Here is a 15384-nt window from a genome sequence, read left to right as displayed (position 1 = left end):
AATTAAGCTTGCAAATTGAAGACCAGACAGAAGCATAAATCATCTATTTGCCAGGTTTCTTTTTTAATTTCCTGGAGATGGGAAGACTACATGCAGAAATGCTATCCGTCTTCTCTGAAGTTCGAGCCCTTCTCTGAAAGAACTCACTTATCCAGTAATTCTGCATTCATCCCCCAACAGTGCTGCTAACAAAAAGAACTTTAAAAGTACCCAAATTAAACTTCAATAGTAAGAGCTTTTCACTGAAACATTTGTACATCAAAATGATGTAAAAAAAAAAAAAAAACCTACTGACTCCATTTTAAAGGTCCCACTTTAAGGATTCTAGCTCAGCAAGTACTAGTCAAACCGAGACTCCTAAGCCTTACACTGAGACGTCCTAGCTCAGTTGCCTGCCCTCTAACTGACCTTGCTTCTTCCCACTTGTGGCCAGAAAGCTCAAGATAGTAAACACAGAGTTGGGAGATCTAGGGATGTGGGGGAAAGTTTCGTATGAAAAACAATTATTATTCACTTGGCCATTTGCTCTAATAGATATTTTTCTTTTGAAATAGGATCTCCTGCCTTCAACAAGAGAGAATATATTATATCATACAGTATATGCACTAGAGAAATTAAGATGACTGCCAAAAGACAGCATCGCTTAAAAGCCAAATCATTTTTAATTGGTGTGAACTTGATGAAGACCTAAGGATAGTGGATTGGGAGATAAGCCAGAAAGGCTATTTGACATTTGATAAGACTTTCACTTGGGAGACCTAAAATTGATGTTTATTGTTTTTGCTATTAACCCTAAAGGTCCAGATAATAAAAAATAGACAAATGCACGTGTGTGTGCCCACACACACACACACACACACACATTTATTTTCATTGAAATGCTGCTTCAAAGTAAACAAGGATCAAGCATTGCAATGAGTTCATGAGGCTCCAGTAATGTGCCCTTTCTACTTTGTGTGCTTTTGATATATCTTCCTGGTCCTGGAATGAGACCAAATGCAAAGTGATTGACATGCTAGGCAAGGAGAGCTGAGGGTTTGGTTTGTGGGTCATTTATATTCTAGATTTTCATCTGGGCCTCACTTTGGAAGATAAAACATACATCAATTTAACTGCTTGCCACTCTTAGAAACTTATATATATGGAAAAGATGGGAACTAAGACTTAAAATGAGTTTGAAGATCATTTATGAATCTTGGTGTGTTTGGTATCTCCACTCAAGGTCCTACAGCAGGAGTTGGGAGACTACAGCTGACAGGCCAAATTCAGACCTTTCTCCTACCACCCTCCCTCTAGTTTTTATAAATAAAGTTTTATTGGCACACAGCCACACCCATTTGCTTACATATTGTCTATGACTGTGTTCACAGCATGTTGGCAGAGTTGAATTGTTGCAACAGCAAAGACCCACAAACAGGGCCCACAAACTCTAAAATATTTTCTATCTGGCCCTTTACCCAAAAAGCTAGCTGATCCTTGTTGTCTTGTAATGGTCTCTGAAGATGGCTGTTAGAGGTGACAGAACAATAATTCTTCCAGCATAGGAAAAGCTAATAGGGTGCGGTGCTTTTTGAGATCCTGTCAGTTTTTTATTTGAAAATAAAATTCACCACATTATTAAATAAGAAACGTTATTCACACACTATTGTCAAGGTTGGCGGACCTTTCATTTGCTTTTGGGTTTTTCTTACATACAAAATCAGTTAGTTTGCATTTTCCTTTATGTCTACACCTGGGTTGTAACACTCGGTGTTTGTGTATTTGTCGTAATTCTTGTTCCAGGAGCCAGACAGATATATGTGAATGTGTAAATAAGAAGGTTACAATTAGTTTGATTGCAGAGTTGGGTTTTATTTTTATAAAAAGCTCCTACAGGTAGCATTATTTAATGAGAAGTAGATGTTTTAATTTTTTAGGGTACTGTTCTCCCCCCATGTTCTCTGGGTGCCGGAAGATAGATAAAGCATTAAAGACAATAGAGGGAAGTAACATTGTGATGAGAATTTCTTGGGAATAATTCTGGATGGCTCTTCCTCCCTCATCCACCTTCCTGACAGGGTTGTATGTGACCTTCATTCTCTCCTAGGGGATGGCTCTTCATGGCTCAGACAGCATGAGCTGTTAGGGGTCAGGGAAGTCTGGCTGTCCTGGCCAGCTCCACGCACAGCCCCGGCTCAGGCCCAGGAAACATCTTTGTTATGATCCTTCCAATTTGAAAACTTGGATTGATTTCCTGCTAGAATTTCTATTTCCTTAAACTAGATCTGAACCATTTGCACTTGCTAGGATTTAATGCTATAATCTTATCAGTTCTTTCGTTTTCTGCCAAAGTCAAGGTTAGGGGACCAGGTTTGCATGCCTCCACAGCACGACTCTCTGAGAAAGCCATAGGATCATGGAAAAATAAAAACTTCTTATTCCAAAGTTCTTTTTCCAGATTATTATACTAACTTTTTGAAAATGTTAGTGGTTCCCTCTGGGCTTTTTTCCCTAGGTCCCTCTTAAGGTCATTGCAGTCATGGCCGTTGTTGATTAGTGGGAGGGAAAGTCTTTTTTTGGAATTTGGATATTGTCCTACATTATAGAGAAACTCAGAGAAAAACCAAATTCTCATTAGTGTGGCTTCTCTCAGGGGGTGGGGGAGAGGGGGCTGTTGAACAAACTTGTACGAATGCAGAATCTCTCGTTTACTGTGACACATCTGTGGATTTAAATTTGTAGCATGGCTTTTCTCTATGATATAAAAAGAATTGTAGTCCAGACTAATTCAAAGAATGTGTGAGGAACAAGACTTCACTCCATTCTTGGAACCTTACAAAAAAGAACCCCTTTCTATATATAAATAAATCTTGGGAAGCACATTGAGCCGAAAAGCAAAAGAAAGTTACAGAATATGAGAGCCAGACCAAAAAAAAAAAAAAAAAAACACCCTCCTTAAATATCTCCAAGGGCTTATTTTGTGATAGTTTTTAGGATCAGTATTAGTCTGCTATAAGAATAACCAGCGTCTTGCAGAAGGCACAAGTGCTGGGATTTAGAGAGAGAGAGAGAGAGAGAGAGAGAAGAAACCACTGATTCCCTGCTCTGAAGAGCTAGCACTGTGGGTGCAAGGCCGGGAGAAAGCAGGTGGTCTGTCGCTGGAATGTGGCTTCCAGCTGGGAGTTCGTATGACACCAAAAAACCAACCCAGAAACCTTGGCAAATGAGCCCATGAACTAAACTGAAGCACCCATCGCAGGACAGGGTGGCAGAGTCCTGAGCGCATCCCAGGACAGCACTGGGCCGTGGCGACAGGTGGGATGCCGCCCTCCGCAGCCCCCACGGTCTCGTGCCTGGGGCTCCTCATCCTGTCCTCTTGTTTGCTTGCCGACTGCAGGTTCATCCCCGAAGCCTGGTCGGCCTGCACGGTTACCTGTGGTGTGGGGACCCAGGTGCGAACGGTGAGGTGCCAGGTGCTCCTGTCTTTCTCTCAGTCCGTGGCTGACCTGCCTGTGGACGAATGTGAAGGGCCCAAGCCAGCATCCCAGCGTGCCTGTTATGCAGGACCATGCCACGGGGAAGTGCCTGCGTTGAACCCAGAAGAGACAGATGGCCTCTTGGGTGGCCTGCAGGATTTTGACGAGCTCTATGACTGGGAATATGAGGGCTTCACCAAGTGCTCCGAGTCATGTGGAGGAGGTAAGAAGGGGGACTCTGGCCCAGAGCCCCACCGTCTTCTTGTCCTTTTTCTTTATCCTCTCTCCCTGCAGGAGACTGTGTCACATGACGGCCTCTAGTCCGGGAATGATAAGCAGGGGGAGGGCGGGAGGAAACCCTTCTAAATGTAAAGCATGCTGGATGAAACCCAGATGTATTTCTCCTTGGGCTTGAGTAGCGCCCAGCCTGTCAGCTGCAAGTGGCCAGCACAGCTCATGCTTTGACTTCCAGTTGTCATCCTGATGTTCTGCAATGTATCCCAGTGTATCTGACTTAGAAACACGGTTGGCGCTGACCTGGCAAGGCTCTCAACATTCAGTTTTATTTATCTATGTCCTTGCTTCAGCGCATGTGGTATGGACCAAGGCCCAAGAAGACAAAACATTCTGCTCTTCCCCGGAATAGGTTAGAGTCCCCCTGATTTACTCAGCTGATTTCCTGAAGCAGTATCTCTTCATAAAGGGCAAAGGGTATAAAAAGGGCAATTAACACCGTGGTTACCTGGAACCAGAAAGGACTTTAAAGTCTGACCCCACCGCCATTTTACAGATGAGAAAACAAAGATGCAGAGAAGCTGAGTGACTTGAAATCACACAGCTAGTGAGTGACAGCTGGGATTAGGCTTGCTATTGATCTGTTTCTCTATCTAGAGTCTTTCCAGCACATCACACTTCTCTAAGCATTAGAGAATTCCTGACGCTTGCCCCTTATGGATATTACTTAATGTTAAATGTGTCCACGTGTATTAACCTGGTTCTTTAGGGATATTCCACAGTGGTAAAAACAGATTCAGCCATTACTTCAGGTGTTATAATGGGATTTTGGGGGCGGGGGGAGAGGAAGGTATTTAAGTCAACAATGAATTCTTCAAGATTACGATCTCTCTCACACTATAGAAAATACATCGGATTCATAATGCCACAGCCTCCCATGTCTGCTCCCAAGAGAGATTCTGATAGGTGAGGAAATGCTAATTTCCTGCCAGCCCCCTCTCCCTGGCTATCAGTAAACCCCTTTTGGCACATTAAGGTTCTGCATTGCCAGTGAAGTTTCTCAGCCAGTATAAAAAAAAATATTATTTTCCAAAACTCTTTTCTAAACCATGACGTTTTGGAAACTCTTTTAAAAAGGCGTCTTTGGTCATTATTGAGAAAGTACGAGTACATGTGCCCAAAATGTTCACATACAGCTGAAAAGGAATGAATAGGGGAACACGTACATAGGAGCAAAGAATCCGTTTTCTCCATCAGATCTTTTAGCGAGCATTTAATAGTTTTGACCTTGAGGTTCTTGTTTGTTTCTGCGTCTTCCAGTTTCAAACCGTGAAATTCTTAAGTGTTTTAATGGAGGGTCCTGTTATTTTTAAAACTGAAAATTTTCCATCTGATTCTGGAAGAGTTTCCTGGAACTCGGCTAATCTCTGTTCTAAAGGGGTGCTCCACACACACTGAGGAGATCTTTTCTTTCGTGCTGACGAGGGAAGAAGTGTAAAATAAGTTTCGGTGATCTCTGAGCCCGGGTAGGAGCTGAGAAATCCAGTGGAAAGACCACAGCCAATTGCCACAGTGGCCTCTTTTCCAATATAACGAGTGACTCAAGAGTTCAGGTGGTGTGGGTTTATCCCCAATTTCCATGATCACCTGAATGGAACGATCATTATCTCTAGTCTAAAATCATGTGCTTTGGGAAAAAAAAAAAAAAAAGCTTGTGGTCTCTCACTTATGATTCTCAGTTACAAGTCAAGCCTGGAACTCTATGAGCAGATGGAAAAACTAGACACAGCCATGGAATAATCAATAACCAGATACCTTTATCTTTAAAGAGTCTAACCATTCTGCTGATCAACCAGGGGTATAAAACTCAAAGTGTAGAGAGCCTGTGGAATGTTTTTAATTTCAAATGTTTTTAGAAGATAACTGATTGGGAAATAAGATTTGGATGTTTGATATACAATTGATCTCTGCCTGTAGGAACTGAGCGTCTTTGTATAACATAAATTGTACATCCTTTACATCCAAGGCAGGGTAAAGTTACTGAAATGTCTTATGTCTTTAACTGTCAACAACTGTGCACACTTACCTACACTTAGGTAACTGTGCCAAGGTAATATATTTACACCTAAAATGTTAGAGTTGAAAATTCCAAAGTGGTGAAAATATGCTTGGGTTATATGGTCCATATGATACCCATATGCACTAAAAAATCATTTCACTCTATGGGACATGTACGTTTTGAAGTCAGTGTTTGGCAGTAACATTGTATTATCAACTTTGATCTTTTCACCAAAATATAACCCACACTGTTATATATATATTTTAATCATTCTTGCTGAAACCAACCAAAAACATGTAGGATTAACAGATTTTAAATCAATTTTGGGTCGTAAGGCTGGTCGGGCTAATTTCATTGTCTTCCCTATCTCAAGAGCAGAAACTGGATAGACACAGAAGTAACCTTTCACCTAGCAGAGGTAGCAACCAGAAGGAACTAGTTAGTAATTTAGGCTACAGTTGGTGGCTGTTTCCCCAAGCTGTCATCAAATATCATGTAACAATTATGCTATTCTGGCAGATATAAACACTGAAAATCCCATTTTCTCGAAGATTGAGCCCAACCTGCTCAGATATGTGTCCCGCGTCCCACTATCATCTCCTTGTTATATTTGAATTTCCCGTATGTGAGCTAATAGGTGTGGTCAAGGAGAGTGGCTTTGAACCTGAACAGCTTTATTATGTTGAACTCCTAGATGGTAAAATCAACATTAAAATAGAGCTGAGGGAAAACTTGAAATTTACTTTGGCAAGAATGAAAGGGGAAGTCTTTACCTGCCACTCCCCTTCCTTATGAGTCCTCTCTCCTTTGCTTCTGTCAAGAAAGGAAAACTTGGGGCACCTGGGTGGCTCATTTGGTTAAGCATCTGCCTTCGGCTCAGATCATGATCCTGGGATCGAGCCCCAAGCCAGGCTCCCTGCTCAGCAGAGAGCTTGCTTCTCCCTCTCCCTCTGCTGCTCCCCCTGCTTGTGCTCTCTCTCTCTCTCTCTCTCTCTCTGTCAAATAAATAAATTTTTTAAAAAATCATTAAAAAAAGAAAGGAAAACTCAAAATCGTGAAGTACTGTACTTAAACGTGTTCTGTGTTGTTTTAAAATGTCCTTCTAAGTGCATATACTAGCCTTCTTGGAAAGGGCACACACTGGATGAGCTAACTTCTCACATCCTGGCCCCACTCTGCTGGGCCAAGTATGCTGTGACCTCACAGGTGAGGTCTTCACATGCCCTCCCTCCTGCAACTTCCCACACTCCCACACTCCCCAGCTCCCTCCCTCCACGCGCCTTCCCCCAGGCATCCCTCTTCCACCTCCCCTGGCCTAAACAGCACTATGCTTAGAATGCCCTGCCCTTGAGGCATTTTGTTCATCATGCCCCAAAAATGTATTGTGTGTTGACCACAGGGCTGGTCCCAGATACTCCTTAATTATGACAGAGCCCTGTCCTGAGTTTACCTCAGCACCCCAGGCCCCACCTAAGAATGCCTAGGCAACTGGCCCCTATGGCAATGGCCATTTAACACAGTGTCAGAGGCCTAGTATTAATATGTTAGAGTCAAATTTAGTAACTCTGGAATGCTGCTTAATCTTGGCACTTAACCACCTCGGAACCTCGGAGGTGATTTTTCTCTTGAGCTGGGATTTATTGGTTTGGGGTAATATAAATTTGTGTCCCACGTATCTAAGAGAGGACTATACTGACATCCTTCTAGAAACTTTAGCCCTTGCGACACTTGTTCTTTGCAGTCTTAGAAGGACCTAAGTTCTATGAACAAGGGATTCACAAAGTAGAAAGAGAGCACCTCCTTCACACATGTCCACACCTGAAGCACTTTCAAGTAGGGCAGGTAACAAGACCTATGATCACTTCCAGCTGATGTCATCGACTCAATTTCATAAAGTGTTCAGTAGCTGAAAAAATATATATATACTTTATTTTAGAGCGACATTTACAATCTCTTGAATATTACCAGGTAGGCAAATGAATCAAAAACTTAATTTCCAATATAACCACAGCTCTAGATTCTGTATGGAAGAGTTCGCTTCATCCAGCACTTTGTCGTCATTACCTTAATAATGCCAGACTATTCCAGAGGGAAGTGTCAATGATGATTTCAACAATTTCTTGTGAAATGTTTTCCTATATCATCATACCATAAATTTCAAATGGCTCATCCCAGCTGCAACCAAGAGAGAAACACCCTGTCACCAGCATTACAGAATACAACGGGGTAGCTTGAATGTCTAGTATAAATCACAAATGCTCCACCTTGAACTGGCCACGATATATTTAAATTTCGAAGCTCATAAAAAGGTTAGAAAAAAGAAAATTTACATCCATGGCCTCAAGGTAAATACTGTGACCGATTTTTTTTTTTAATGTTTGATTCATCAGACTTCTGGGAAGAAATAAAGGTGATTGAGATTCTGGCTTTAAAATGTCACTTTTTAGGGTGCCTGGGTGGCTCAGTCGGTGAAGCGTCTGCCTTCGGCTCCGGTCATGATCCCAGGGTCCTGGGATCGAGTCCCCACTTGGGCTCCCTGCTCCACAGGGAGCCTGCTTCTCCCTCTGCCTCTGCCTCTCTCTCTGTCTCTCATGAATAAATAAAATCTTTATAATGTCACTTTTGAAATGGTGGTCTTGCTTAGTGACCTCAGTCAGTGTCACATCACCTTACAAAGCATTAGGCTGTCGACTGGAGTGATAACTCCTTGGAGAAACATGGAGTAGATGGGAGGAGGGAAGCAGCAGGGCTAAGAGCGGGGCAGTTGTACTATATTAGGTACTAATTGATAAACCAAGACAGAAATAAGAACAAGAGAATGTATATTTATTTTTGAACTAATTATGTGTGTTGTCACATACTTTGCCAAAACCACATACAAATATTTAGCTCCAGATAGATATATTTAGATGCACGTATCTTTATATACATAGCTATGTATGACTGAAAGCGGAATATCAAGAATGTCCTGTCTCACCTCGTCCTTGTACTGACTTTGATGAAATGATCCCAGACAAATTTCTAGGTTATTCCCAAAGATCTCCAGCAAATATAAGCAGCCTCTTCATATTTTTCAATGTGAGCGCTGCCATTAGAAGCTTCAGTGCTAAGGCACTGCCTCACCATGTGTCAACTACATGACCTCCACCTTTCTAAGCCTCAGTCTCCTTCTCTGTAAAATGGTATAAAAATAGTGCTTACCTCATGGAGCTGTTGAGAGAATTGCATGGTGCATGTCACGCCCTCAGCATTGGCACCTGGCTCATAATGTACAACCTGTGGATTTTTTTTTTTAAATATGGAAATGTATTTTATAAATTCCAAGGAAGACTACTTGTATTTTGCCATGCTTTCATCATTTTTTTCCCTATTACTTTTGCTTTTTAAACAATTTAAAGCAAATTGTATCTTGCTTTTTCCATATAATTGAATCAAATATGTTAGAATCATATTTCACAATGTCCTAATAAGTAATTAATACTCAAATAAAATTAAATTTATCTAACCTTTCCTAATACTCATACATGTAAAAAGGTTCTATTTTTTCACAACTATAACTTATCTTTATGAATAATTTTTTTTTGGTAATTCTTGGGTAATGTTTATTTATTTTTATTTTTTTATTGTTATGTTAATCCCCATACATTACATCATTAGTTTTAGATGTAGTGTTCCATGATTCATTGTTTGTGCATAACACCCAGTGCTCCATGCAGAACGTGCCCTCTTTAATACCCATCACCAGGCTAACCCATCCTCCTACCACCCTCCCCTCTAGAACCCTCAGTTTGTTTTTCAGAGTCCATCGTCTCTCATGGTTCGTCTACCCCTCCGATTTCCCCCCCTTCATTCTTCCCCTCCTGCTATCTTCTTCTTCTTCTTGAACCTGTGGATTTTGACTCGCTATGACTGTGGGCACCAGAATGAAATGTCCGGTCATTACTATACCCAGCTAAATGTTTCCTTGCTCCATGAAGGTTTCCATAAGGGGTCCTGCACACCACCTGGAAAGACTTGCCAGTAATCCTGTACCACAGTCACTGCTCAAACTCCTGTTTTCCTAGCTCTGTATCAGAGACATGCAAGTGTCAGGGGGAACATTGTTTCCCATGGATGTAGAGAAGATTGTGTTTCATGGATACAGTCATTGTACACCTTGTTCTCTTCCTTTGTTCCAATTTCCAAAGCTGCCCAGGTCACTAAAGAAATGAACTAGAATCAAAAGGAAACCAACAAAGATTGGTGTCCCCATTGCGAGGCCCCAAGAGAACAGCAGTTTACAAGATATTGGATGTTAAAACGTAGCTCTTGACCTCCCTTCCAAATACAACAATCGCCTGTTGATTAAAACATAACATGTAAAGGTCTCTGGGACATTTTTTTTTTTTTTTTTGTCACCCTGCTCTCCTCCTGCATTAAATTATCACATCTCAGCTTTGGCAGCTCTGTAACTTTGGTGACATTTTCTTAAAGCGTTTCATCAGTACTGGTGCAAGCTCTCCCATGAGGGAAGTTGCCCTCCTCCAGGGGCACCTTCACAGAGGCACTAGCTCACGAGTACTTTCTCCCTGATGGAGCGATGCCTGACAAGATGGGCAGCCCCGGGCTTCACGCTGCAATCTCTGACATGCAGCAAGAGCCCTACCAATCACAGAGGCCTCCCACCAGCTGCCTTGTCTACACTTCATCACCCCACACACGCCCACTCTGGCCTGACAGTGTGATTTGTACGCAGGTGTCCAGGAGGCTGTGGTGAGCTGCCTGAACAAACAGACACGGGAGCCTGCTGATGAGAACCTGTGTGTGACCAGCCGCCGGCCCCCACGGCTCCTCAAGTCCTGCAGTTTGGATCCCTGCCCGGCCAGGTAAGGGGCGCCGTGCCTGCCCTGCTACCCAGGAGTGTGTTCAGAGTGGGGTGCCTCTGTCTGTGGGCAAGACCAGAACGCTTATTGTTCAAAACCCAGTGTTTTGAAAACCAATTAGCATCAGTTCAAACTTTTAGTCAAATCCACTTAAATTTAATTGAAACCAGGACTTTGGAATTCCAGCCCAGTGGTCATGCTCAGGGTCCAGAAGGCTCTGTGCACTGAAATGAGCCCCGTGGCATGACCAGAACATGCACGTGCCACCCTGCTGCTGCCTCCTGAAGGGAACATGAAACAACCACAGGCTTCAGGGTCTCTGCCACTTTTAGCCTGGGTCCCAAGCCCTCACACCATAGTAATGGATTGGCTCATGGGTTGCAGGGCATAAGAAACTGGAGTGACTGGGTGGTATAATGGATCCACTGTGAAATCTGTATGCACACAGCATGCAGATTCATTATAGCATGCTCTGGAGTGTATGTGTGTCATTCCACATGCATAAAATCAATTAGAGCATTTCATTGTTCGGTCCTGCCTGGGTCTCATTTTTACCCAACCTTGAGTCTTAGCTAATCAATCCAATCACTGCTTTAGTCCACACAATTTTATGGTGTCTTGAGAGACTTGCCTGCAGAGACTTCTTTGGAACAAATCTCTGTGGAAGCTAAACCATCTTATCGATGATTCTTGTTTCAAAGGGAGATGTTCAAGAACCAGAGCCAGACTTTCAAGTCTGCGGATGGGATGAAGACTGTTATAAGATAAGGTCATATCCTAGATACGAAAGGGAATGCTGTTTCTGAATGATAGTTCTTCTCTTTCTGCGAAGTAACATGGAAGAAGCAATGTGTTAGGCAAAGTCAGTTAGGCTTGTTTTTAAAATCACGGTAAATAAGCGGAACAGACAGTATTTTGCAGGTGCGGCTTGTCTTATTTCTCAGTCAGCAAAATACCCTTCCTTTGGAACTTAAAGGGTACAGACCATAAGCCAGATCAGGGCATTTCTGCTGGTCACAGAAATGTCCCATAGATTGATCTGAATGGTGGGCCTGGCATCCCCTTTCCGATGCAGAAGGGAGGAGAGCTACCGGGGCCATCTCCATAGCATCCAGAAAAGCAGCCAGCCATTGCTTGGAGAAGCACTCCACCCAGAGAACAGTGGCCAGTAGAATAGAGTCAAGGGCTAGACCCAGAAAAAACTAGATCCAGTGCGTAGAATCCCAAGAAGCCTCTTTCCTATCCCTGTTTGACCTGGTCCCACATCTCCAACCTAACCTCACCGTTCTCCAGTTGGGCAAGCCTAATTGTCCAGGCAAGGGATACTAACCCCTTCGGTTTGACTACATTCTTTCTCCCCAAATCGGAAAAAGCGGAGTGTTTTTGGCATGGAGAGCCTGTAAGGTCCTTGGCTAGGAGGTCCAGAGGTTCTCCTCCGAGCTTTGTCACCCACCAGCTGTGTGGCATTGGGCAAGATGGCTGCCCTTTCTGTTTCCACATCTGCAAAATGAACAGGCTGTATCTGAGGTCACCACATCCTACTCAAATATCCCATGACTCTTTGTTAGTCTATAGGCAGACGAACTGGACAGCTACTGCTGTGGGCTGATAATTGATGTCATTTCTGTTCCGCTTATTTACCGTGATTTTAAAAACAAGCCTAAGTGTCTAACCACATCCCAGGGTTGTAATGACATCCAAATGCTGTGATGGGCTGAGGAGTCAGCACCCGGGACCAGCTGAAGATCTTGTCGGATTTGCAGCCACTAAATCCAATTCTTCCCGGGCAGCAGAAGGAATAGGACACAAGGTGTTACTTCCCATCCTCAAAGTACTCAGCACAGTTAAATTAGATGAGCTTAATTTACTCTACGACCTTTATATTGACTCCCAGACAAGGACTCTTGTTAGGCTTAACTTATTGCATTTGCTCCAGATAAACTCAGTGCTTTGATCTCCCACCAGCCAATCGTCAGACTGACAGGCAAGACCGCTCTTACAGGGCACAGCCGGGGTTTCTTGAACCAACCATCCACAGCTGAGTGTTTGTAGACTGATGCTAATTAAAACAACAGAGAGGGCCAACGTACAGTGGCCTGAGATGACTCATTCTCTTCATCTGGTGTTAAAGAGCCAAAGTCAGATTTTCTTCTTAAAAGTGAGAGACGTATGGAGGTGCATCTCCTGTGAGATATTTCAGTATGATGTCAGGGGAAAACCATCACTCATTCGGAAAGTAGGTGTAAGATGTACACGGAAGAGAAAATGGGTTTGGTAGGGACATAAGAGACTGTGGTTTTCCCAAGCACCTTCTAGAAGGTGGCGAGTAATTTAAATCTTTAATTCACAATTCTTTTCTTTTTTTTTAAAGATTTTATTTATTTATTTGACAGAGAGAGAGAGAGACAGTGAGAGAGGGAACACAAGCAGGGGGAGTGGGAGAGGGAGAAGGAGGCTTCCCGCTGAGCAGGGAGCCTGATGCAGGGCTCGATCCCAGGACCCTGAGATCATGACCTGAGCCGAAGGCAGACGCTTAACAACTGAGCCACCCAGGCGCCCCTAATTCACAATTTTTATTGTGCACGGATGACTGTTCCCTGCACATTTTAGGGAGTCTTCTGATGGGCTTTTGGTCTGTGCTGATGTCCATGTGTTCAAAAACACCATAGCATTTTCTCTGGGACAAATAGAAATGATGTTTCTAGTCTTGGTAACTGGGTATACATCTCTGAGAGGTGGCCACTGGTTAAGAGCAGGAGCTTTCCCAGGCAGTTGTCAGGGAGCCACTTTTTCTTTCATGTGTGGTCAGGGTTGTCCGATCACATGAAGAATGCCGTAGGCCTAGAGGGCATGTCCCATCTGGGCTGTCTTTCCGAGATTAAATGTACCTTCTCCTGATTTACTCTGTGTGGATGGCAGGGCTGGTATCACAAGCACGTGTCCAACTTTCTCCAGGTTTAGACAGATACAGTCTCCCACCCAGCTATCCACAGCAACAAGGGTATTTTCAAGCTGGAGGTATTCTGATTGTTTCAATTTGTGTGTGTGTGTGTGTGTGTGTGTGTGTGTGTGCGCGCTCACTCGCATGTGTGTATGAGCGTGGTCTGCCTCCATTTCTAGGGTGTTTTAAAAAAATAGTAGTTACCTATGGACGAGGACTATCTTTTAAAGCCCTCGCTATCAGCTCTATGTCCAAATCCTCCTCTCTGTGGAGCTAGCACCTGGCATAATGTTTGACACAAGGCAGGGGCTGATTAAGTGTTTATTGAATACATGGGCATAACGGACAGGACCAAATGTATAAGGAGTAATATTTAGATCCGAGTATTGATGATAGCTGGGAAGACACCAGTGCTATCTCTGCTGTCCATCCACCTATCCCCTCTCTTCCACCCACCAGATGATGCTGAAAGTGCCATTATTAGAATCCCTTCTATAACTGTAAGGCTTTAAATACCAATTCAAAACATAAATAGACTTAGGAAAAGTAATCCTTTATGTTAGCAGCCATGGATAGCAAAGTCTCCCCAAAATAAGAGTAAGAGGGCAAGCTGTAATAGAGGAGAGAGTGGACATAGTGGAGGTTGAGTGACTTGTTAGCATTACCCAGGGAGGAGTTTGTCGGGAGAGATGGAAAGTAGTATATCTCCCTTAACAACCTTGCCTAAAGTTGGTGAGAAGAAATTAGGACCATTTTTATTTGTGAGCTGACAATGAGAATATTGCATCAACGTTGATAGCAAGAGGCTATATAATTACAAGGAAGAAAAATTATTTTAGTTACCTTTACCACCATCTGAGTAATTGGTGTCTAGAAGCCCCTCTACCCTGCTCACCTTCCTGGGTGGGTTAGGCCAGTTTAAGGGAAAAATGTCCAAAAAGGAACTAAAATCAGTCATTAGGAAACAGGTTGGCCTCTTTTTCCCAATAAGAAAGCTTTCTGAGTATTATAATTATGCAAGTTGTTCTACATGAATATTCTCATTCTTTAGAAGTCAAGCATAGCAGAAGTAATCAAGGAAGAAAGACATATGTCCCCTTTTCACACCATGCTCTACAGTTCCAGAACCTTCTTCTCCCCAGAGATAACCATGTTAGTGATTTGGTACATACCTTTCCAGACCCTTTTCTATGAATATATATACATATATGAACATGAACAAATACATGAGATTTTCTTCCCTTTGGATCATATTATAAATATATATATATGACTTGGCAACTTGATTTTTCACTTAATAATATGTCCTAAAAATCTTTCCCATCCCTGAGACCACCAAAATAAAAACCAGCAGATAGATTCCAACCTGTGTTCAGATACTGCTCTGTTAGGTTTAGCTACATGACCTTTAAGAACTTATATACCTTTTTGGATCTTCAGATTCTTCATCTCTAAGATAGGATCATAGTGGGAACTCAGAAAAATTCTCTTTTTCTTCTCTTTCATTTCTTGGCAAGAAATACTTTTAGTTTGAAATAAAACATCATTTTTTGTATTCAGGACTTAAATTTGATTAGATTTTCTCACTTATTCAACTAAGTCTTAATAATTAAGTTTTACTGACCATCTCCCTGGTTTATACTAGCAATGACATGAACAGCCCAAGGAAAGCCAGAAAGCGCTACCTTTAAAAAAAAAAAAAAAAGCATGACTGTTATTAATTATAAGCATTTGATAGCTTGGCCAGTGTGTGTTGAAAAGATTTGGTAAACGTATGTGGAGGAGGGGAAAGAAGTAAGCAATGAAAGCCAGATGGCTGAAAATGAAGGAAAT

The 15384-nt window shown here is 42.5% G+C and overlaps 1 protein-coding gene across 5 annotated transcripts in view; it reads left to right on the top strand.

Moving 5' to 3' along the window:
• Nucleotides 1-15384, top strand: part of ADAMTSL1 (ADAMTS like 1) — a 901468-nt gene that overhangs the window by 714415 nt on the left and 171669 nt on the right. For all 5 annotated transcript variants that reach the window (XM_032392420.1, XM_032392419.1, XM_032392418.1 and 2 more), the window contains 2 exons: nucleotides 3377-3678; nucleotides 10484-10613. In XM_032392420.1, coding sequence (XP_032248311.1) covers nucleotides 3377-3678; nucleotides 10484-10613 — 432 coding nt within the window. The remainder of the gene's footprint in view (nucleotides 1-3376; nucleotides 3679-10483; nucleotides 10614-15384) is intronic.

This window comes from Phoca vitulina, unplaced genomic scaffold, assembly GCF_004348235.1.
Source record: "Phoca vitulina isolate PV1807 unplaced genomic scaffold, GSC_HSeal_1.0 scaffold67, whole genome shotgun sequence".
Lineage (NCBI taxonomy): Eukaryota > Metazoa > Chordata > Mammalia > Carnivora > Phocidae > Phoca > Phoca vitulina.
The sequence above is the reverse complement of the archived record's forward strand: the minus strand, read 5'-3'. Positions and strand labels throughout refer to the sequence as shown.